At 40.5% G+C, this 23,059-nt stretch overlaps 2 protein-coding genes and 2 long non-coding RNA genes across 5 annotated transcripts; 3 read left to right on the forward strand and 1 right to left on the reverse strand.

The window, feature by feature from the left end:
* Window positions 1-22: 22 nt before the first annotated feature.
* Window positions 23-1,537, forward strand: LOC145448404 (tRNA wybutosine-synthesizing protein 5-like). Its single transcript, XM_080326784.1, has one exon. It carries the CDS (start codon window positions 23-25, stop codon window positions 1,094-1,096), a length of 1,074 nt encoding a protein of 357 aa, XP_080182910.1. The 3' UTR covers window positions 1,097-1,537.
* A 3,452-nt stretch (window positions 1,538-4,989) lies between these two features.
* Window positions 4,990-15,751, forward strand: LOC145448604 (matrilin-1-like). The gene is made up of 7 exons (XM_080327019.1): window positions 4,990-6,209; window positions 7,450-7,524; window positions 7,593-7,793; window positions 9,780-9,951; window positions 11,043-11,258; window positions 15,069-15,177; window positions 15,272-15,751. The coding sequence occupies exons 1-7, from the start codon at window positions 6,065-6,067 to the stop codon at window positions 15,377-15,379; spliced, it is 1,026 nt and encodes a 341-aa protein (XP_080183145.1). The 5' UTR covers window positions 4,990-6,064; the 3' UTR covers window positions 15,380-15,751.
* Window positions 15,752-18,879: 3,128 nt separating this feature from the next.
* LOC145449134 (uncharacterized) lies at window positions 18,880-19,983 on the forward strand. Of its 2 annotated transcripts, XR_013918151.1 has the most exons (3): window positions 18,880-19,199; window positions 19,492-19,616; window positions 19,781-19,983. It is a non-coding gene; the product is annotated as an uncharacterized LOC145449134 (long non-coding RNA). The 2 variants fall into 2 exon arrangements; XR_013918150.1 differs by lacking the exon at window positions 19,492-19,616.
* LOC145449133 (uncharacterized) lies at window positions 19,902-22,490 on the reverse strand. The gene is made up of 2 exons (XR_013918149.1): window positions 20,781-22,490; window positions 19,902-20,163 (listed from the first exon to the last, which is right to left on the reverse strand). It is a non-coding gene; the product is annotated as an uncharacterized LOC145449133 (long non-coding RNA).
* Window positions 22,491-23,059: the final 569 nt, after the last annotated feature.

Genomic DNA, 23,059 nt, shown 5'->3' on the forward strand with positions numbered 1-23,059 from the left:
GAATTAATGCCATAGTCTAGTGATGAATAACGCGAACAGCGTACCATTCTCTTCTGCAAAAATGGCTCCAGGTCACCATGTGGCGGTCAGAAGAGAGAGAAATATCAGCGTGGAAGACTTCGAATCAAAATTTCTGATTCCTCAATGCCCAGTTGTGATAGAAGATTATTTGGTCGAGTTACCTCAATCGAACTGGTCCGTAGAATATCTTTTGGGCAGGATCTCAAGCAACGAGGTGAACGTGAGAGGTAAAACGAATCAAGACGACTACAAAGTGGGCAAAAACTACACCCTCAGAACTACCACTTTCGAACAGTATATTTCCGACATGCGAAAGGGCAACGCGCGCGGTCTTAGTTCGTACATGGCGGTGCAAAACATCTCCAAAGCGTTTCCGGAGATTAGCTCCGAGTGTGAGATGCCGAAATATGTCAAAAAGGTGCACAACGGTCCGTTTCTATGGATCGCGCACCAGGGTCATTACGAATTTTGTCATTTCGACCCGAGCGAAGGCATGTTAATGATGATTCGCGGTAGGAAACGTGTAAAACTATTCAACAGCTCAGATTTGAACAAGCTCTACCCAAACCCGTTAGGTTCAAAAGGTAAAACCATCCAATCGCGCGTAAACTGTGAACAACCTGATATTTCTAAGTATCCTGATTTCGGACACGCGCAGTGTTACGAGTGTGTGCTTGAGCAAGGAGATATGTTGTTCATACCCGCGTTTTGGTGGCATCAGGTTACGTCCGAGACGGAAGCCGTGTCCGTTAACGTGTTCTTTGGCGACGCCGGCTCGAATCGTTATTTGTCCCGGCATTTAGCGTCACCTTCCTGGCCCGCTTTTCGATACTGGATACTGAATGTTGTCGAACAGAACCGGCAGTACGAATCGTTCAGAAGGACGTTGGAACGGTTACCGGTGTGCGTGGAAAATTTCATGCTGAAACAGTACCACGAGGTGGCGACGAGTGAACAATTGAATTTCTTAGTGGAGATGATAATGGAGTATGTCGGCGTCAAAGAGCTGCCCGAGTTCACTCAAGGCGGCAAACATCCGCCCCCGTTGAAAATTAGAGGCTTACGGTGGCGATAATGTTAGTAGGTGCATTCTGTGCGGGACGAAATATAGTGCAATAGACGGTTACCTGAATTTTGACATGGAGTTGATCGTGAACGAAGCTTGTGTAGTAGGGTTGTTCGAAAAGAACTTTTACTCCCCAAATTTCGCAGCCTACATGACGGGATTGTTGGGTACGTTGCTCAAAATAACGTTTCTTGCCAAATTTGGTTCAATCCCAACCAGTAGATACCAAGTCACGACCATTTTGAAATTTTAACGCAACGGTGGCTAATTTCCTGACCAAACCTGGTCTTGGAGGCATGACTGAAGAGAAAGTGATGCTTTTTTCACGCGTTTTTATTTTGATATAGGCCTGCGATAGCGTTGGAATATGACATAATATATTATATCATTGCAGCGGCGGAGGCAGTGTTGAGGCTGACTTTTGGAAATTATAATTGTTTCGGAATAGGCTTTGTGCGTTTTACTGACGCAGGAAGATTGGGATGTATGTGGTAATGAGGCACAGAATAGGCGTGAACTGAGCTGATGGAACAGTAGAAACTGGGATGCTGGATTGGATTTTGACACTAAGCTCCTAAGCATGTTATCTGCGACTGAAGACGACTATTTCGGTATAGGCTAGTAAGGCTACGTAAACCTAATAGAGTTTATTGACATGGCCCTAGATTAATGCGATAGGATATCAATTATTCGCAGAGTCGCATTGAGCTGAATGTCGATGTTGTTGAGTTGCTGTTGATATCTACCTGGTCCACAAATTAGCTACCCATCCTTAATCATATTTATGTCATCATTCGTTGCACCTAAGCCAGAGAGAAAGAAAGAAATCCACATCAGCGACAACAGCATGGTTCGGTTTCGGTTTATTAGCAATTTTTATCAAGTCATTACACCACAAAATTGCGATACAATGAAGAGATAGGAAGGTGTCGAAACGACTTGGAGTAGTCTTTGAAATCGGACACCCCCCTTGGCCTAGGCCAGGGTTGTCAAACTCAACTGGCGTCGCTGGCCGGACCAGTCATATTTTGAGATACGATTGTTGATATACAATATTCTTTCCAATTCTCTACTAGTTGCTGACGATTAGCCCTGACGAGTGTCAGCCGAAAATATTCGGGTTCAGTTCCATATGAATATACTATTCAATTTCAAAATGATGCCTTAAAATCTATACCCTCGTTTGTTACTTGCATACTTGTTATCGAGCCTATATATATACCATCGTATATTACATTAAATTACGAATCGCAGGGGTTCTATTCTAGCAGCACCTATGTTAGCAAACAATGGAAGCGGCTAGATTACGATGTTTGGCCGGTTGAATAAAGTTATAAACTGCTAGTAATGATATACATTTTTTAGCCTATTTCAGCCCACATCATCAGATTTTACCGGTTGTTGAGGGAGGTGGTAGAAATTAAGGGTGCGTTAGTGATATTTAATTAACTTTAGATTTACGGGGGACCTGACTAAACTAAAAGAAAATCCTCTTTCGTTAGACGCACTCGATTCCAAGTTGAAATTTATTCGCTGAGTGCATCATTTCCTCAGATGGCCAAGAAAGTAGGGACGGTGTGAACGTGAGGTTCACGGTCGCCTTCTGCGTGTGAAACTCAGCAATTTATAAGTTCACGTTCACAAACGAACCTAGGTACAGGTTCTGAACTGTGAACCTTTTTCACATATTACAATTCTTCCCTTCATTATAACATCTTTGGTTGAAATTCTTTGCATTTCAACTTCGGACCACTCTCTGCATGGGGCTGGCAGCCTAAAACATCAACACTAAACAAGCATGCACCTTGCCAATTTCCATAATTTTACTTGTTTTGTTACAAAAGTTTGCTCTAATTATTCATACTTCCGTCTGTATAAATATTTAGTGACTCTCTGCTGTGAGCCGGACCCGTAATCATACATCATCAAGAACGAAATACACTACATGCAGATAGTCAGCGAATTACGCTTATTCAACCAATAAGTGAAATTCATATAAAGAATATATCGTCTAATGTAAAAAATTTGGCAGGCGTACGGGACTCATCTTGATTTGATTTATTGTATCAGAAAAAAACCAAATCCTTGCGATCGGGGATTTGGCTATATCTAATTGTTTATGGGGTAATATATCGTCATAGCAAGTATAGAAACCCGTTTTACACTCTACTTAATATCAATGTAGCAACAGTCAGACGCCGAAATAATTGTTCCGTCTAGCCTAGACCGATAATAATTGGCGTAAGCTTATAAAAACTTGTAAGTCCTCGTCGAAATTATTTGCAAATCGACGGAAGATATTGATTTAATGGGAATATTATAGCATATGATTGCTCCAGTTGATACATTTGGTCACGTTAAAACGTCAGCATGTAGCCTACTTCAGCATTGTAGCATAATGTGGCCTAATTCGTCGCTAGGTATCGTGTACTTATGTACATTAATATATCACTTCGCTGAAGTACAGGGTTGGAATTATTAGTACGATGTTACGTGACGTCATAGGTTCACGTTCGCGTTCATACAAACCAGAACTTTTCAGGGGTTCCCACCATCCCTACAAGAAAGGATTCGAAAATGCTGTGCCGTCTGTACGCATTATGTAGCAATATCAAGAGATAGAGACGGAAGACGTGTCATAGGCCTACTCAAGCATATAACTTTTCGGATCTTGTATTCGTGGTATATTGAACATGAGCATAGCTGCATAATACTTTTTAAACATAAGTAGTTTTCAGCCGTTCACTTTCAACCACGCCGAAGAAATAGCTGGTTTAAGGATGTGATCGGTCTCAATATATTATCAGACACGGAATAGCCTCGAGTTATGTGTTATTTTTTAATTTCCATCTCCGTCATTGCAGGAGTACGTATTGTCAACTGGGAAGTTTGATACCGTAACTACTAACTATGGTGTCGGTACGGATTATACTTGACTGGCTACGTAAATCGTAAAATACCTGTACTTTTGTGGCATTGTGACGTATTGTCCACGTGCGCAGATGTCTCGAGCAGGAGAATTGACGGAGGCTTCCGTAGGTCGTCATTCGCCTTCCTTACCAGGAAGAATATAAATGAAGAGATTTTGGCTTTGATTTAATCCATTACGGGGTGTGCAGCGATGTTAGATGTGGATTTCGTGGGAATTCGTTGGGAAACATCTATTGCGCTATCAAAATTAGACTTGGACAATTAGGCCTACATCTAATTCTAGTTGTTTAATTAGAGCGAAATGCCGGTAATCTAATTCTTATCTAATTTGCGAAATGTTTGTATGCTCTAATTTTAATTTTAATCTAATTTCTGGCTTTCCTGTAAATGCTACAGGAGTACTGCATAGTTGTAGAACGATGCTCACCAAATTTGGTTTAATTCCAACCAGTGGAAGCGGAGTTATTGCCGTCGAAAAATTTGGATTTGAATAAAATAGTATTTACGGTGACCGATTCTTTGTTTATTTATTATAGTTGTGCTACCCCTAAAAAAAATGAGCATCGTTTCTATAGACAGCCTAACACTTTCATGGGGTGAACAGAAAATTTTCAATCTTTTTATTATTTATTTTTATATCATAAATAGAAACTTTCTTCTCCTGTAGCAAAGCGGTTACTGGCTGGAATTGAACCAAATTTTGTGTGTAGGCTTAAATTAGGTAACCTAACAATTTTATCAAGTAGCCAGTACGATTTAAGAAAAAAAGTCATTTTTGAAGAGCCCTAGTGTACAGTAGAGATATTGCCATTCTCATGCTTATGAATATGAAGTCTGATTTGATATGAATTGAATATCCCAATTCAGTAATTCTAATTCTATAATCTGATTTGAAAATAACTGTGTAGCTATAATTTTAATCTAATTTGAAAAAGAAAAAACACTTTATAGTTATAATTCTAATTCTAGTCTAACCTAGGGTTGTCATAGCCTACGCCCGGAATTTCCATATATAAACTGCGTCCGGGAGGAAATGCTGAAATGTGCTTAAAAGTCCGGAATTTTGAAGGCTTGAAGGAAGCTGAAAATTTTTTGGTAAATCAACAGAAACGATATACTATTGTGGGGAAGATTTGTGCTACTTGAAATTTTTCTTCGCGCTGTCCGCGATTTAGTGTCACGTATATTGATTTTAATGTGGATACCCCTGTCCTCGGAAAAACTACCAAAAATAACTTAAAATATCTATCATTTACTCTAAGACTAATTGTAATCGCAATTTCAAGAGAACCGTATATTTCAAGTGTCAAAGATATAGTGGCTCTCAAGCTTGGGGTCGTTTGCCCTTTTCTGCGGATCGCGAAGGTGTTGAGCTTAATCAGCTTCCAACATAGGCCGTGGTCATTTTTTAGTAACCAGCTTACCAAATTTTGAGGTGGACCACGGAAGATTTTCGAATTAGAAATATAGTCGCGACCATGAAAGGTTGGAAACCACCGGATGTGCGGCCTGCTGGGGCGGATCGGCTTTTCGGCTAATAAATATTCTTATCTTGTCCGTTTGGCATGAACATGACTTACCACCCTGCATTTTCAAAGTCTGCATCTCAACCAACTCTACCGATAACTTTGATCACGTGGGCTGTGAGAGGATGGAAGAGAGAGAGAGAGGATAAAAAGTGTATAGTAATAGACCAATATTATTGACATAATTCATTCACACAATTTAACAACTCGATGCACATAAAAACCAGATGCATATAGTAAGCCCACCGGAACTCGCTAGGAGACGCTATGGAGTGTCCGGAATTTGGGCCACGAAAATACGGTAACCATAGTCTAATCTGAAAAAATCGGTGTTCTAATCTTATTTGGAAAAGCCGAAAATGTTCAAGTTGTCCAGCCTTGATGAAAATACCATATCCCATGATTTCGGGTTAGCGAATTTGGCTAATCCGTCATACCAGTGAGCGAATAGGTCGCAAACTCGGTAAATCCTATGCTGTGTGGAGAAGACGCTTGAAATATTTGTAATTACAACTGACAGATGTATCTATCGAAAGTAATATTCGCAATGGGCCTGTCCGTAAGTATTAGGTATGTATCAGCGCAGAGTGATCAACCGGGTGATGGAGAGGAAACTGCTCAAAGCAAATTTGATACCCTCACTTTACAGGCCATCGCGATGTCAGGTAAGCAACGAAATCGTGTATTGATTCGATTTGATTTCTTATCGAGATACTCAGATTCTCAATATTCCTTTGTAACCTAAGAGATTCTATATTTCCAGGCATTGTTATTTTTGGAAATTTTCAGATTTTATTTTTGACAGTTTTGGCGTCGGCAGGAATTCATATTTGTATACTGGAATTAACGATGTAAAACGCTGTATAGTTTAATCTTGCATATCAAACAAAAGTCACAAAACGTTTTGTTTCCACTTTGTGTCATCTAACAGCGAAAGTAAAAACCGAATTGACAACGGTGTTGGAGAGTCAATTCACCCAATAAAAAACCGACCGACTGCTTCTTCAAAATCTAATCCGAATAGTCGATTCGTGCATAATTACCTACATTCACACAGATCACAATACCACTTATGATAACAATTTAAAATCGTTGCTGACACGTTAGAATCACAGCCCTTCACTCGCTAACCAATGGTTAGAAATCACAAGTGGCTTTAATATAATATGAAAAAATAGCCAACGGGCACAAAAAAATGACTGAATGGTAGCAGCCATGTGTATGATAGCATACACATTGATGGGGGTCACCTCTTGGCGACTGAGGCCTTTTGCACTGCGTAAGTGCGTGTGTTCAATTGTCCATTGATGAAACTATATCTCTATCGTCCAACGGGACACAGTCTATCAGTGATTGCACCATATGCTGACATTTTCATTAGCAAATTGAAAGTAAATGGAATTATATGGGCTAAATGCAGCATGGACCGCGCGTGTCGGCTACATGAGGTTACAAAATGGACGAGATTGGCAACAGAAAATGCCTAGTCATTGAGCTACATCCCTAATTGCTGGATATCATTTACTACCCGGGTTGATCAATCCACAGTACATCGTAAATCCATCTTTCAGTACTCGACTTTTCGGCCTCGGCCCTAAGATTTTCATTCAGATTACATAGATCCCCTGGACAGTGGACCGCGGCCTTCCGAAAGATTCGCGGAGCTCAATTTAGGCTTTTAGCATTACACACTTATTGTTTTATCGCTTCATGCAGACTCATTTCAATATTTGTTGACATTTCTATCCAAAACTTTCATAAAAATCTATAGTTTCAAAAGGCCTTATTTTTGGCATTTTATCATTTTTATTTTTGGCAGTTTTGGCATTTGGTTCGCGAAATGCCGAAAATAATACCGCCAGATTTCCCTATTAATACCGATCATTCTTGTTCTTTTCGTTTCAGCTATTCATGAGGTCACAGCTGACTTCGAAAGTCGTTTGAATGCTACGAAATTAAAATTGGAACGCGCATTAACCGGTATTTATAATAATACAAATATGAATTCTGTATAGAGAATTAGAAAAACACACCACCGATTGATTCAGAGATTCAGGGTCTGAAGAATGAGAATAATATTTTGGCGAACGGGCTATCGAGTCTTGAAATCAAGTTGGAAAAGCTAAACTACCAAAAGCCACCAAATAACACCACCGGAAGCACGGATATACTGGCAGAGCCTGCAACGAGCGCGACTGGAAGCAGCAATGCACCGAAACTCGACAAAGCGGAAACCGATCAACCCGGCGGTAATATATGATCTTACTGAGTGTCGCGAACCCGTGAAATATCCGAACTTATAAAGACTATCTCCGTGTGAACACTGTTGCCTGTATAACAAACACGAAGCCGACACTATATGTCGTCATTATAGGTTCATTGTCAATAAATATAATACCACAATGTATCCCAGGGGTGTCAAACATACCACCCCCGGGCCGCCAGACGATTTCATCCGGCTCTCGAAGCAATTTTGAGGAAATGAAAAAATACTTATTTTGTCCAGTATTTATCCAGCACATAACAACTGCTTACATTTTTAGAAATAAATACTGCCATCATTTAATACGATAAGACATAGTAAATGTCGAGTTTGTTCATAGGCCACATTATAACCACCCCACAGCGGTGCTATTGTTTCACTCTAGTCCCATTAGGAACCAAATCAAGTCGCTGGCATTGACACCAAATCCAGAAATCAAAATGTACACACTGAGGTCGGAGGTTTGGAAAAAAAGGAGCAAAAACGCCAAGAAGTAATTCTTCACAGAAGCGAAAACGCGAAACTGTTATACGCAGGTTACATGGAGAATAAAATATTCAGAAAATAGAATTCAAATATTTGATGTCAAAATGCTGCATCCGTTTTGACTCAAAAGGTCGCCGGCCTTCACAGAAACCCGAATCGCGATATAATTATGATGAACCAAATTCCTACAGTTGATTCTCTTATTCCTCACAACGCATACCCGGGGATAACGACTAAAACAAAGGGAGCCTAGAAATTTGCAAACTCGTCGCTATAGAGCCACTGTTTTAGGGGTTTATTCAACCGGCCAATAAATCTTGCTTCTGTCGATTCAATTGTTTGCGAATTCAGGTGTTGCTATAATGGAGCTGTGATAGAAGTAGAATGTAATTATTGTAATATAATATCACGCGTATAAGCTTGGTAATAATGGTATGCAAGTGAAAAACAAGGGCATGGATTTTGAGGTAACATTTCGGAATCATTTGACTTGTCCGCGACACTAGCGATCTACAGGTTTGAATCCGGCAAGCAAACGCAAGTTGAGTATGACACCCCTGATGTATCCGAATGGTACATGCAAACGTGCAGGCCGACGTAACGATCACCTAACAATTCGCGTGTGGCATGTGGCCTGCGGTGGCCAAAGTAGTCATCGTTGGTTCGAGTTACTATATCTCCTCCTTTTTCAAGAAATCTGAAATGTCCTCCGAGGACGCCTAAACGACCTCTTTTTTCGCAATTCGTCCGTCTTCATAGCTATGGGAGTCATACGATCGTACATAACGTCACGATAGTCAATATTAGCCGTAAAATCTCCAAATTCCACGTATTAATGAATGATGTAAATCATCTTTTGTGACATGTAAAAAGTGTCCACATTTTTGGACCTCTTAATATGGTAACCCTACAGTTCATGGGTAGAACAGACCAAATAGCTTAATGCCGATCTTTCGCAGGTTGAGAAGCTTGAATTCGAACAAGTGACGCATAAACGCAAAACACAAGAACACAATAAACTGAAGAATAACCAACAGTCACTATAATTTGACGTAGTAAGCAAGTAGTGGGGCCACGTTATCATGTAAGACCGGAAACTGTCTACGGGTCGCGGAACGTATGTTTCCCGCCCCTGCCCTAGTTGGTAGGCTACTGAAGCGGAAGTAGGCGTAACGCATAATAAGCTTTGAATCAAGTTAAGGTAAAAGGCAGTGATTTCCAGGCCAGGAAATAGTAAGTGTTATAGGCTTATGTATAGTTGTGATCTGAACTGAAAACTGCCAATAAGTAGAAGCAGTCTAAAATTGTAACCACTGGAGTGAACAATTCCAAAAAAGTTGAAGTAGGCTACTTTATTACTGATCACATTAGAACGTGACTTGCAGTACTTTAAACATTGAAGTTAAAACCAAGTAAGTCAAGGAAGCTCGCCATGCGGAAAAGTCACCGGTTTGCATCACTTGTTAACATTGTTCCAAATCTTCAGAATGTTTGGTGGACGTAATGTTTGCATTGGATGGATCAGGCAGTGTTTCACCAACGAATTTTGAGAAAGTGAAAAGATGGGTGATCGACGTTGCTCAACGTATTAGCGCAAGTTTTTCCGATGTGCAATTCGGAGTACTGCAATACTCGCATTACTATATACAGGAAGAGGGGTGAGTCAATTATGAGCACTGTTCCTGTGACGTGGCCTAAATCCGATGTACAAACCTCAACCACTGTAGATTACTGATTTAAGATAGGGTCACCATCAGGGCTGTGGAGTGGATTCCTTTTAGCACCGACTCCTGCTCTGAATCCGAACCCGACTCCAGACGTTTTCAATATAGTGACTCTGACTCCGACTCCAGGAATTTTTGATTCACGACTCCAGCTCCTACTCCTAATATTTTCTTCACAGAACTCCGACTCCGACATTCCTGTAACTCTACTCGGAAAATCACACCTCTACCACATTTTTAGACGTGTGTGGTTCACAGAAATTATGAAAACTCACAGAAAGAAATTAAAAGTTTGTGATGGTTCGAAAACGTAAAGACTTCATGACTTCTGCAACTGCACTCTTTGGTAACATATCGTTTGATTCAAAGTACATGGAGTCGGAGGCAGAGCATTTCAACTAACTCCGACTCCAGTCAGTATGTGCTTCCCTAACTCGGACTCCAAAGAGTGCTACAAATTTTCTGCGACTCCGACTCCAACAAGAGAAAATTTAACTTAACCCCGACTCCGACTCTACGACTGCGACTCCGACTACACTGCCCTGGTTACCATACGTCCTTCTTTAGGAAGATTTGTCCTTCTTTTTGAAGAAATCGATTATATGTTCACCGAGAACGCCCAAATACCCTCCTTTTTGGCAATTCTTCCGCTATTATAGCTTTATGGTTTTGACAGCCAGGCTACTGTACACTGTACACTGTACAGGCACAAGTAAAAACAACTCCATAAATGACGCGAAATATGGATTTCGACGGCAGAGACGGCAAAATTACGTCAGAGCGGTCTTCCGGGAGTCTGGTTGGAAAAATGACATCACACAACAGTATTTCCAGTCAAAATTTTCAAAAGACCCGTTTTCCCGTCCGATTTTATAAATTCTGTGATTTGTAAAAATTGTCCTATTTTGCGACCCTCAAAATATGGTAAATTCACCGAACAGGAATCGTGGATTGTATAGGTCTGTGTTTCATGAATAGAAACCGTTTATATTAACCGTTCATCATACGACTATATCCCCATTCAGATTTGAGGACAACGACCAACCGTATATTCGGACCGAAATTAGACTGGGTTACCATACGGAGGCAGAATTCGAACGTTCAGTGAGCGATATATCATTTATGGGATTCACTACCTTCACAGCTGCAGCTTTGAGGGAAGTCAAGAATAACTTCGTCAACTCAAGAAACTTCAAGAAATCTGGCAATGTTCAAGTTTTAATACTACTCACCGACGGACGGTCAGTATATTTATAGTTTCATCTGTTACGGCGGTGATTATTTAACAGGTGTTCCCGGGAATCCTAGGGGCCCACTCTCAGGGGTTTCATTGCGGTCAAGACACATACCTATATTATAAATATGATTTGTGATGACTAGAATGATTTTTTACCTAAACATTGAAGATTTCGACCTAACCAATCCAAATTGTGAGATTTTTTGACCTTAAAAAACTTAATTTTGACAAAATTATTCCCTCATGCATGGAAATAGGTGTTTTCGCACACAATGTTAGAATTGAACGGCTTCTTTGAGGTACAGAACTTCAATATACAATTGAATAGTATATTCATATTAAAATGAACCCGAATATTTTCGGCTGACACTCGTCAGGGGTAATCGTCAGCAACTAGTAGAGAATTCGAAAAAACAGCGTATATCAACAATCGTAACACAAAATATGACGTCACCAGCACGAAATGTCGAATACGAGAGCGTTCAATGTACTATTTTTAGATGATACACGAACTCTTTTTGTTGACACAGCCTTGGCTGGTGTATTTTGATAAAAGTCGACTCCAAGGCGCACAAATGAAAGTGTGAGCGACCCTTTCCGAGTATGCGAAATCTGTCGTCTCGATAATTTTTTGCACAGGCGGGATTATCCAACAAGTGTTTGCCAATTGCAGAATTTATGGCCTTTGATTGTTCCGCATCAATCTTGAGCGGGTGAGTTAAGGGTGAGCTTTTCATCGAGCGTGTTCTAATGAATCTAGGGACATGCTGATTTATGCGTTCCTGCAATCGCTTTGACGTTCTTCCCACGTAGCCACAATCACAGTGACACTTAAATTCATAAACTACATTGCTTTGCTGAAGTGCGGGTAGCACGTCTTTACGTGTTGCGGGGAGCAGTTGCGTTGTCGTGAAAATCACGTTGGTCTTCACTGTGTCGTAACACTTATTGACCGCTGAAATCAATTGCTTTTCAAAGCGGGTGGAAATAGGCCCTATCCAAGGTAGATGGATGTAAACATCTTTGGTTGTTCGTTCGGTAGGCTCTGTTGACTTTTCTGCATTGAAATACGTTACTTTCCTCTCTATGCCACGGTTGATGACATGTTCAGGGTAGCCGTTATGAAGTAAGATTTTCCGGATATTGTCAAGTTCTGAGTTCAGTTTATTACCCGAACATATCATCAACGCTCTATGCACGAGGGTGCCTATGAGGTTGATTTTTCTGCGTCTAGGACTAAATGAGTTCCAACGAAGGTATTGGCCAGTGAATGTCGGTTTCCGGAAGATTGATGTTTCAAATTTATTGGTATCATGTTTTTCGACTAAAACGTCCAAAAATGACAATGAGTTATTTCGTTCTTTTTCAATTGTGAATAACAGAGCCGGGTGAAGCGAGTTTAAGTGAATGAGAAATTGATCGCAGTCTATCTCATTTCTGAAAATGACAAAAGTATCGTCTACATAACGTCGGTACAACACCGGTTTGGCGGACACACGCTGGGTGAGAAGCTCGACCTCATAAAATCCTACGAAAATGTTAGCCAAAATAGGTCCCAAGGGAGATCCCATCGATATGCCGTCTATTTGTTTATAGATAACATCGTTAAAGCTAAATTCAACGGAACATGTAGCTGCCTGTAAAAGTTCAACAAAAACTTTACGCGGCATTGATGGTGGTGCTAGCTTACCGCCGTAAAGCGCGTTCGCACAAATATCGATAGTCTCTTGCAGCGGAACGTTTGTAAAGAGACTAGAGATATCAAATGAGCTCAAGAACACTTCTGAATCCGGCAGGTTCAGGTTTCGCATCTCACTGGCGAAAGTGAACGAATCACGAACACATTCGGTGCCGTACAGTTCGCGAACAGGTTCCAAGATGCCGATAAGCCATTTTGCCAGTTGATGTTGAGCAGACCCGATCATGGACAGTATCGGTCTCATGGGAACGTTTTCTTTGTGAGTTTTTGGTAGTCCATACATGCGTGGTCTTTGCGATCCCGTTGGTCTGATTGAGCTATATATTTCCGCAGTCAAGACACCGTTTTTCTTCAACGCCAGCAGTCGGCGTACCAGTCGTGTTTCAATTTTGGCTGTGTTATCGAAATCAGAAACCGAACCAAGCGAGATAAATTTGGTTTCGTCATGCGATATTGATTCCATTTTCGAAATGTAGTCAGCTTTGTTTAGAATGACAACCCCGGATCCCTTGTCTGGTTTAGTGATATGAATTTCAGTGTTGGAGCGTAATGCTTTGATAGCGAGGAAACACTCCTTGTTCATCAAAAAATCGGCCTTGTCGATGGGGCACCCGCAATACGAATGTGCCAAATCTGATAACCGAGCTTAAAGAGCCGGTATATCCTCGTCTGATTTCGGTTCATGGTGATCTAATGTTAGAATTGTACTACTTATCTTCATTTATGGTTGGAACTGTCTGTCCTTGCGAAGTAGTTTGACCTGAAAATACTTTGTTACTTAAAAAGTGACAAATTTTGGCCTGAAAACTATATTTTAACGAAATCTGAACCTATTAAGAATTCCAATAGTTACACCACGCATTATGGTACAAATAATTAATATTTGTTGTAGTACAACGAAAGATACTTCCCTACATTCTCCTTAAGAAAGTGTCTGTCCTTACCAAGTAGCTTGCCAAGAATGGAGAAAGAATGGTCAACAGCAGCAGTTGTTGGCTGGCAACACTGAAGTTGTGCGCACACTGCTGGTGACACACCGTGTTGCTTCCTTCTGACAATGTTATCTACATCAGAATTTTTGTTCATGCGCTCTTCATATAAGAACCAATGCCCAGGTAGTCTTGCTTCAGTTGGGATATTGCAGTACGTTGAGCATTAGCACCATGTTAACGTATTTGTTTCATTTGACCGTTTATGATTCACAACGAGCAGACAATGGTCCGTTTAAGCTACAAGCTCATAAAGTAGGCTACAAACTGTGTAAAATGTCAGATGATAAGTTCTCCGACAGTGCAAACATCTGCGACACAACCGCATTGCAGGATGCAAAAATGTTTTGACTTTGTAAACAATTTTGACAATTTCTTGACTTAACGCTACAATTTCTACAAAATTTTGAATCGCCCTAGTGATGACCCATTCGTCTGGGAGGCGTGATAGCTTCAATATCCTTTTAAGTTTATTTATTATATCCTAATAATAAGTAAAAAACTTATGGCGCATAAATGCAACTCTTTACTGCAACGTTTGTGAGAATGGACAATTCTCACCGCTTTAGGGCCATTCGTGGATGGCTGGCCACTGTAATTTCGCCTCCATAAGGCAGGCATTGTGCGCTGCCGTTGTTTATCCCAAATGGTGATGCGGTTACTGCAAAAGCTTGAGATGTCAGTTATTGCTACACTTCTGATGTTTGATATCAACTCATTGCTAGCGAAGCCGGACCATACTTCTTCACTATAGCTGTTTGAGACGCGTTAAGCGCGGAACTGTATTTTCGCCTTTACTGAAATGCTACAAACATTGTCTTCCAATGCAACTTTCTCGCGATTTCAGCGCAACAAAAACTTGCCATACATCAACACTAAAAATTACGGCTTTCTTCAAAAACGTATTCAATTACCGTGATACAGGAGGTATTTCACAAGGTTCTTATGACAATGTTTCTCATAAAAGTGGAACTAACTTCTCTCTACACTATTTGGGTACTCCGAAAGATTCGATCACTTCGTTACTGACCGTGACCACCCCTGAATATTTCTAGAATAACAAGTGCGCTTATATTGCTATGATTGTTGGCTGACTGTTCATGAGTCTTCACTGCTCACCGTTCAGGGCGACTGATCGAAATGATTTGGACCAAAGCGCACAGATGCTTCGTGATATCGATGTAATACCATTCGTAGTTGGCGTCGGAGAAGCTGTAGACGTGTCCGAACTGAAAGTGAGTTCAATAATATTTATATAATATGCCCGGTCCTGGTTACGGCAGTATCGTCATTCTGGTGGCATATTAATCTGCAATTTATTAATTTCAGACAATCGCAGGGGAAGACTTCAGAGTTCTTCGAAGTCCCGACTTTCTCGACCTACAAAAGCTGAATATCAATTTGGAAAGATACATAACATGTGACGGTTCGGCCTAACCGAACACAAACTGTGTCATCAATTCGTACTTTTCGTAGTGTTCGATTGACAAGTTATGAAATTCCATTTTGTAGAGTACTATGTCCCTAGAAGGCTATGTTGTGCAGCCTACAAGATGGTGGCGGGTTACATAATGTTATATTTCACGTCTGCATTATTTACATTACATTGCAGTGTGTCTTGTGTATCGCATGGTACATTGTGTTTGTGTGTGTCTATATTAGTAATATATATATTTATATATAGAGAGAGATGATATTGCAATATTTCGGCTGCTCATTTTATGAAAAGTCACCTAGTGGTCAAACCAAAAAAAGGTTGACCTATTGTATAGATATGTGATTTATAAAAAATACCTTCGGTAACAAAAATGATTGTTTCTGACAACAAGCCTATTAAGTAGCCTCGAATAGACCCATAATCTGGATATAGAACCAATTCCGGAATTCACTGTACGCATTTGAAAAATATCCTAGATATAGGATCGGTGGCACTTTATGGGATTGAGTAAAATCCTAAATTTAGGATTGTTGTTATGGATTGGTATTGGTTTTGATAGGGGCGCTATAGCTATAGCGCGATTGATGACTGGCGATTGCACACCAGACACGACAGCTAATTTTAGAGGACATACCGCACAGACCTGGGTAGCGAATAAATGACAGTCAACCGTGGTCTCTAAAGAGCTTCACATTGTTCTAACAGTCCGTGGTCACATGAGTATGTCAGCATGTGGCACTTCAGCATACGACAATTGGACATGCAACACTTCAGAATGTGGGTAAAATTTGGGTTCAGGGCCGGGTAAGGTTTAAAACAGGGCCGGCCAACCCGTGGCCCGCGAGAAGGTTTTGAGGGGCCCGCGAGGTAATTTCCGAAATTAGTAATATTATCAAAAATGGATTGCACAGATTGTGAACTTGCAAGGCCAACCAAAAATTAGTCTGGCCGCAACCCTTGAGATGTGATGACTAACATATCAGTTCCGACGCATCGGCAGATCCATGAGCCAGTCACATTTTGGTAGATCTTCGTACACTACAATAAAGAAGAATAATTTGCGCAACATGTTGTCACCCGATTTCTTGCTTTTAATATTGTTACCCCTTTGTGAAAATGAAAGAACGCCAAATGTATCAGATTGAGTCGAACTATATATTCGCCATTACGAGTGTCGCTCAACATATGCGACCTTCCTTTTGCGCTCGCAGAAAGACCGTCGACTATATGAAACCTAGGCACAAAATGATTGACGCATGTTGGTCGAAGCTTTCGATATCGATATGTCCATTGTCCAGGCGCCGAATAGTCCAGTCCTTGCAAACTGAGCCCAGTGATGTATGCAGCAGGCCCGCAATATAGTCAAGTGACAATATTACTGACCTATGAACTTCGAACATTTTTGCGTATCCCGCGGCTAGCGTCCCGCGCAATAATTCGTCAATCGAATATGGCCCTTTGGCTGAAAGGTTGGCCACCCCTGGTTTAGAATGACGATCGGGTTAGGGTTAGGTTTGAGGTTGAGATAGCGACTATAATATCAGGATTATGGTGTGGGCTTCAATTAGGAGCATATACCGGTCAAATCAGTAACCAGGAATCAGTGTTGGGATGAAGTCAGTGCCTTTGAGTCACAAGTCATCTCGAGTCATTGCAAATTTTCACTCGAGTCAAGTCAAGTCAATCGATCTTTGAAAGTGACTCGAGTCAAGTCAAGTTACTCGATTTTTGGAGGTGACTCGAGTCAAGTCAAGCCAAGTCAAGTCACAAGTCAAGTCACCATTCAAGTCAAGTTGTCTTTTCGAAGTACGAGGCAGGATTAAGTCATTGCTGTTCGAAATTCAGATTGAGTTGCCATATTTTAAATCGAGGGAGAAAAATAGAGTTAAATAGGCTATACATGTAAAAAGGGGTTGTGTATAGTTCACGACTGCTAAACTACGTAACTGTTGTATACCCTCAGTCCTTAATTATCCGCCAAAATAGACAATAGAATACGAAACCTCAGATAGGGGAAACAAATTTATATGATAGAGGTGTTATACATGGATGCCAAACGCATTTCCACGCAGATCGTGTAATAGCACCTGTGAGAATAGCAATGCCTCAATAGTGTTACTGGCAGCCAACCGTAGTTCAATTGTAGTTCCAACAAACCGGGATAATAAACTTCAGCGGCGGGGAAATTTGTTAACTGATATCATTTGATCAACTTTGCTTCTCAATTCAAATTTGTCGCCTGCAACATAACATTGCGCCCTGAGCCTACATTTTATCTGCAGTGCTGGCACGCTACCTAACAATCGCAATGTGAATGGCTAGTAGGCCGTGATTTAAGTTGGCATCTCCGGAATGAAAATAAGTAATATCGGTATGGTGTAAAATGATCATCGATGACGAAGACATGGCAATAATACGACTACAAATAGAAACAGATAAAGGTCGTCAACCTGCGTCATGTCCCTGTTCAGCCTCCGGTTTTGATGGGGGTAACAAGTAAAAGGTTAACACCTTCGGTCACACCTCAACATCACGTTCTAATTGCTGAGTTTAGTTATCACCGTCCTAAATGCTACTATATGTGTGCAACCTAGCGTATCACACCCATTGACGTTGGGGGGTCCAGTTTGATTCATGGCAGTGCAGTAGCAAGTTACGAAGCGTCGCAGATTTATGAGATTCTCCGTCCCTATACGTTGCTGTGCTCAGAGCGTCTTTACAATTAAAAGTCCAGAGAAAGACCCAATCCATGACCTAATGGGGACACCGGATTTAGATACTAGATTGAGATAACGTAACCATGGTCGTCTCGACATCCTTGTATCTGTTCATTGCATCCGATTGTACTTCGCGTGTCTTGATCGGGTAAATTCAATAGAAAAACCATCAATGATGACACACTCAAAATTTGGATTTTTTTATGCTTTGACCTATAGTTTACCACATTTGCTCGCGGCACACTTGAGCAGTCCAATTAGCGCGCTGGTGTGCCGCGACCCACCTGTTGAGAACCACTGCACTGGAGAAATGCGGCCGTGCGCTATATATGTAATCGAAATGCGGTCGTGAATAGCAAAAAGGTTGAACACCCCTGATGTATAGACTAAATCTGTTTTCATGCCATCCATACTGATATTATTGCACGGACAGTTGAAAAGACAGCGAGACAATATATTATCTAATATCATAAATTTATCTAGGATGAAGATGTGACCTAGGTAAAAGTCTTAGTACCCGACACCACCAAAGCAGTGGAGTAGCACAGCCACAATGCATTGTAACAGCTGTATACAATATGCAATCCATGTCAGTGATAAAGTAATAATTGATAAGGAAACTTTATAACCTTAACATAACATAAAGTACATGAAACACTGTCCTGCAGAAACACAAAATGTTACCTCTTTATTCATACTTCTCAAATGCATGCTTAAGATGGTTCAGAAATATAGAACATAGACCGTCGAGGATTAAATACAGTTATGCATAATGTATCTTAAAGGTCAACTGCATCTTCATAGACAACTTTGCGGAATCATGTTCAGAATTTTTTTTCATACCGAAATTGCCGACTTTCCGTATTTCAAACTAATCGGAAATTGCCGTAATTTGGACCGAAAGTCCCAATATTGGTATGTTTACAGAAAAAGCGAAATGTTCATTGTGACGTCATGTAGTTGACATCTCTTCTGGCCGCTGCAGATGTATGCTATAGGGTTGGTGGTCTTGCAGTAGCAGGGCGCTTATTTTAGTTAGTTATGGCGAAGGTTTCGCTTGTAATGGATTCACCAGGCGAGTCCGAGTACTCAGATGTCGAATGTAAGTATGCTTTTTCCTCTCACTTACGAAAGTAATGTTGAAACGAGGACACCTTTCAAGTGTTGATGTGCTCGATCCCATATCAGTGGAACTTCTTGCTGCTCCGAAAACGAGGGGTCGTTTGAGTATGATTATTGATGACTAACCTAAGGATGTTAGTGATATATAGTATGATCAGCCTAGCTTGTTCAGCTTGAGCCGCTTGTCTAGACCAAATGAAATACACCGGTATGTGTAATTTGGTGGAGAACCTCAGACTTCCAGTTATTATTCTTGGTATTATCAATTACAGTTGAGAGGATGGAGGTTGCCAACTTATGCAAACTATCAGGGGAGAGTTGAAGTGCTGCAAACAGGTCCCTCGAGCAACGAATGAATTATTAGTGCATCACAGCATTATCAGTATTTCAATCAGTAGTATGTATTGGAGATTGTCTCGCTATAGATATCAACAGGAATATTGTCATATAATAATTATAACATCCAGTTTGATGCATGAGCGAATGAGTCTCATTCACATGAAATGTTGAGTCGGGTGCCAAATAATTACCCGTCAGTAACACAACAATTACGCTTTTCAGGAAGCTGAGAAAAACTACACGGAAATTTTGTTTGCTGGCCACTGGGATTCTGCAACAAAAGCCAACGAAAAATCCTGTCTGCGCATCCGATCAAATCCAGTGCGCATCCGATCAAATCCAGTACTTTCAAAGGATTTCAATTTTACAATGCTTCGTGAAGGAATAGTTGTATTGAAAATAATAAATGCAACATAACCAATCCATCAACAGTACTACTGTGTCAGGGAGAGAAAAATAGAGTTTTGTGTCCAGCAATAGCTTCTTTCAACTAATTTTGACGATGCCGTTAGTCGAATGAGGATGAATCATCACAATAGACTTGGTCGACTCGGCCGTTTCTGGTCTTGCTTTAATGAATGCGTCAACTTCATCATTGCAGGAATCTAGAGCAGGAGTAAAAATATCACTGAGTTTTATAACAAAGTCGAATCGAAGGCAGTAGGCCTATACCAAATGCTGTTCGGAAGTATCATAAAAATGAAGGATTGCCAACTGCATCCTACCTAACTTTACGCCTATTATGATGATAGTGATAAGTTTTCGTCTTTTACTGAGCGGTCAATATTGATAGGTTCAGTCACAGATATCTGACACTCCTCATTCAATAACTAAAGTAACTAATATGATTACATGACCGCACATGTACCGTACACAAAAAGAAGTGTATTTTCAAAAGTAATAGCAACTCTTCCATTAATAGGAGGTCAGCGATATATAACCATTATACGTCATGAAGTCAGCAGGTTATGAACTCCCTTTATAGTAACTAATGCATTTATAGATCTTTTTTTCTTAATTGATTTCAAAGTGTTTTTATTTCAGACTACGTACACTTCTACTTACAAGTTTTTCAAGGCATACATATTTCAGCTATTTGCACATGCACGTGAGTGTAAACAATAATAATACTTCGATGACTACCATACCACAGTCAATACTACTATAAGCGGTTAGTTACACTCTTACAAAACTATAGCTGACACAGTACATTTTCACTTACCGATTTCGGACACTTTGTATAGCTTTAGAAGTGCGTTCATTACCACAATTTCACTGGTGCGTGGAAATAAAGTATGAACGGCACTACTGCAGTACGTCGGCAAGAGTTGCCCGTGTTCAGTAGTCAGTTTTCTTGCGTGTTGCGTATCTCGGATACTTCATTGCAGCAAGATACTTGTTAGTGATTCGCATTTGAAAATGACTCTGCCTTTGGTTGTCTATAAGTCCGCACTTTTGGTCCTAATGGCGTCCGGTCGCCTGTCGGTATATGGATGGGTTTTGGCAGCGATGTCAATGCATTGTAGGTACGGCATATTGCGTATTGGACCAACCATACGCGACATAACATCTGACTCTATGAATTATCTCCTTCACAGCTTTCATGATCCCACTCAAAGACCCAAATCCACAGCAAATCTAAGCAATAATCCCACCTAACAGCCAACAGAAATAACAAGGACTTTTGTTGTGTCAACTACTTGACGTCATTTCACGGTTGGGTGATTTCGTTTCCGTTTTCTGGAATTTCGATTTGTAATTCAAATTACTTGAAAACTATCTGGTAATTTCAATTTTCATTATTTTATTCATATTCCTAACCACATAATGTACGAAATAAGGTGAAGTCATTTTGAAGATGCAGTTGACCTTTAACAACGGTAAGCTGCAATTAAATGAAGGTTGTGGTTGTTCTGACCTGGCTTTATTAAACATATTCTGTAACAGCATGCATGAAATACACGCTACGTCCGTCGTACACTGTACATATAGTGTACAATGTACGTTACACACTACACAGCTCACATATCGCAACGCAAGAGTCAACTCCTTAAACAACAGCCCAGCGGTAATGAAGTCACATGACTGTATAGAGAGCGTAATCAACAGGAAACAATTAACTAGTGATAAGCAGATAAGCTAATCCGCATTCCAGAAATATTGCATTCCCTCCGGTAAAAGGTTCGAGATACCAAAGTTGAGGTACATTACCGATAATAGAATACTACGTCATATCAATCTACATCTGGGGTTGTCAACCCGTGACCCGTGCGGCTGTTTTAGATGAGGTATATTATCAGAAATTTGATTGTCCAGTCAGTTTAATATGAACTAGTAAACTTAACCAAAGATTTTCGATCTCAATGACCAATAGAACATTTCCGACACAGTGGCGTAGCCATTTTATCATCATGAATTTATGCTAATACGCATACCATTGAGGTGATGAAAGGATGTACCGTCACTATTCCATTGGTTGGCCTCCCCTGCCATAGAACTTTGCCGAGAGTAGTTGCTCTTCTGTATATTTGCGTTGGTCCTGTTATTCTCAGACGAGGATGCACGGTTTCACTTTTGCTGGAGCCAAAGTCATTGTGAAGCTAATGATTTTCTAGAAGTATGGTGATATAGTGACTCGAAAATTATGTGCCGTCTGTACGCATGAAGTTGCTATTTCGGGAAATAGCGACGGGAGACCTGACCTGGTACACTCTTCGCGAAAAAGTGTGTTTCGCGCCCGTGTATTACCCGTGGTATACGGGTGAGAATATACACCCGTGCTACACGAAATCATAACCTCTACCACAAACTTACACCGCGGTATAAATCAAACACAACATTTTAATCCGAATGATGTTTGTACGTACGTAGACAGGCACGTATAATTCATGACCGTGACATAACTCTGAGTTGGTGGTGCCCTTTTAGGTGTGAATACAATCTTTTTTCGCCAAGAGTGTTCTGCCCATAGTCCCTTATGAAACTTGAATAGTTTTCAGCCCGTCATTTTCAACTAAGCCATAGGAGAAATGGCTGTATTAAGCATGCCATTTGCGATCCGTTTCAATATAATATCGGACACAAATAGCCTCGAGCTTTGTGATATTTTTGTTTTTCCAACATAGTTAGTCATTGCAGGAGTACGAATTGTAAATTCTGAAGTTCAATACTGTCACTGTGGTATCGGTACTGGGTATATTTGACTGGCAACGTGAATCGTAAAAGATCCCTGTACTTTTCTGACGTCATGGCGTAATTGTCCGAGTGCACCGAGTACAATTGTACAATGTACATTGTACAAGTACATGTCTCGCGCGGAATAATTAATGGAAGTTCCCATATATGTCGTATTTCACCTTCCTCACCAAGAAAAATATATATAAAAAGATTCTATAACTTTGATTTGATACATTATGGGGTATGCATCTATCTTGTGGATTTCGTGAAAATTCGTCGTGAAATCGCGCTATCAAAATCAGACTTGGACAACTATCGATAATA

This window comes from Botryllus schlosseri, chromosome 10 (assembly GCF_051294905.1).
Source record: "Botryllus schlosseri isolate E-star chromosome 10, Bs_hap1, whole genome shotgun sequence".
Classification (NCBI taxonomy): Eukaryota; Metazoa; Chordata; class Ascidiacea; order Stolidobranchia; family Styelidae; genus Botryllus; species Botryllus schlosseri.

Coding starts and splice junctions, on each gene's coding strand:
- LOC145448404 (XM_080326784.1), top strand. CDS start 23: ATGAATAACGCGAACAGCGTACCATTCTCTTCTGCAAAAATGGCTCCA.
- LOC145448604 (XM_080327019.1), top strand. CDS start 6,065: ATGTATCTATCGAAAGTAATATTCGCAATGGGCCTGTCCGTAAGTATT. Junction 7,794..9,779: donor GGAAACCGATCAACCCGGCG/GTAATATATGAT, acceptor CCAAATCTTCAG/AATGTTTGGTGGACGTAATG. Junction 11,259..15,068: donor ATACTACTCACCGACGGACG/GTCAGTATATTT, acceptor CTCACCGTTCAG/GGCGACTGATCGAAATGATT.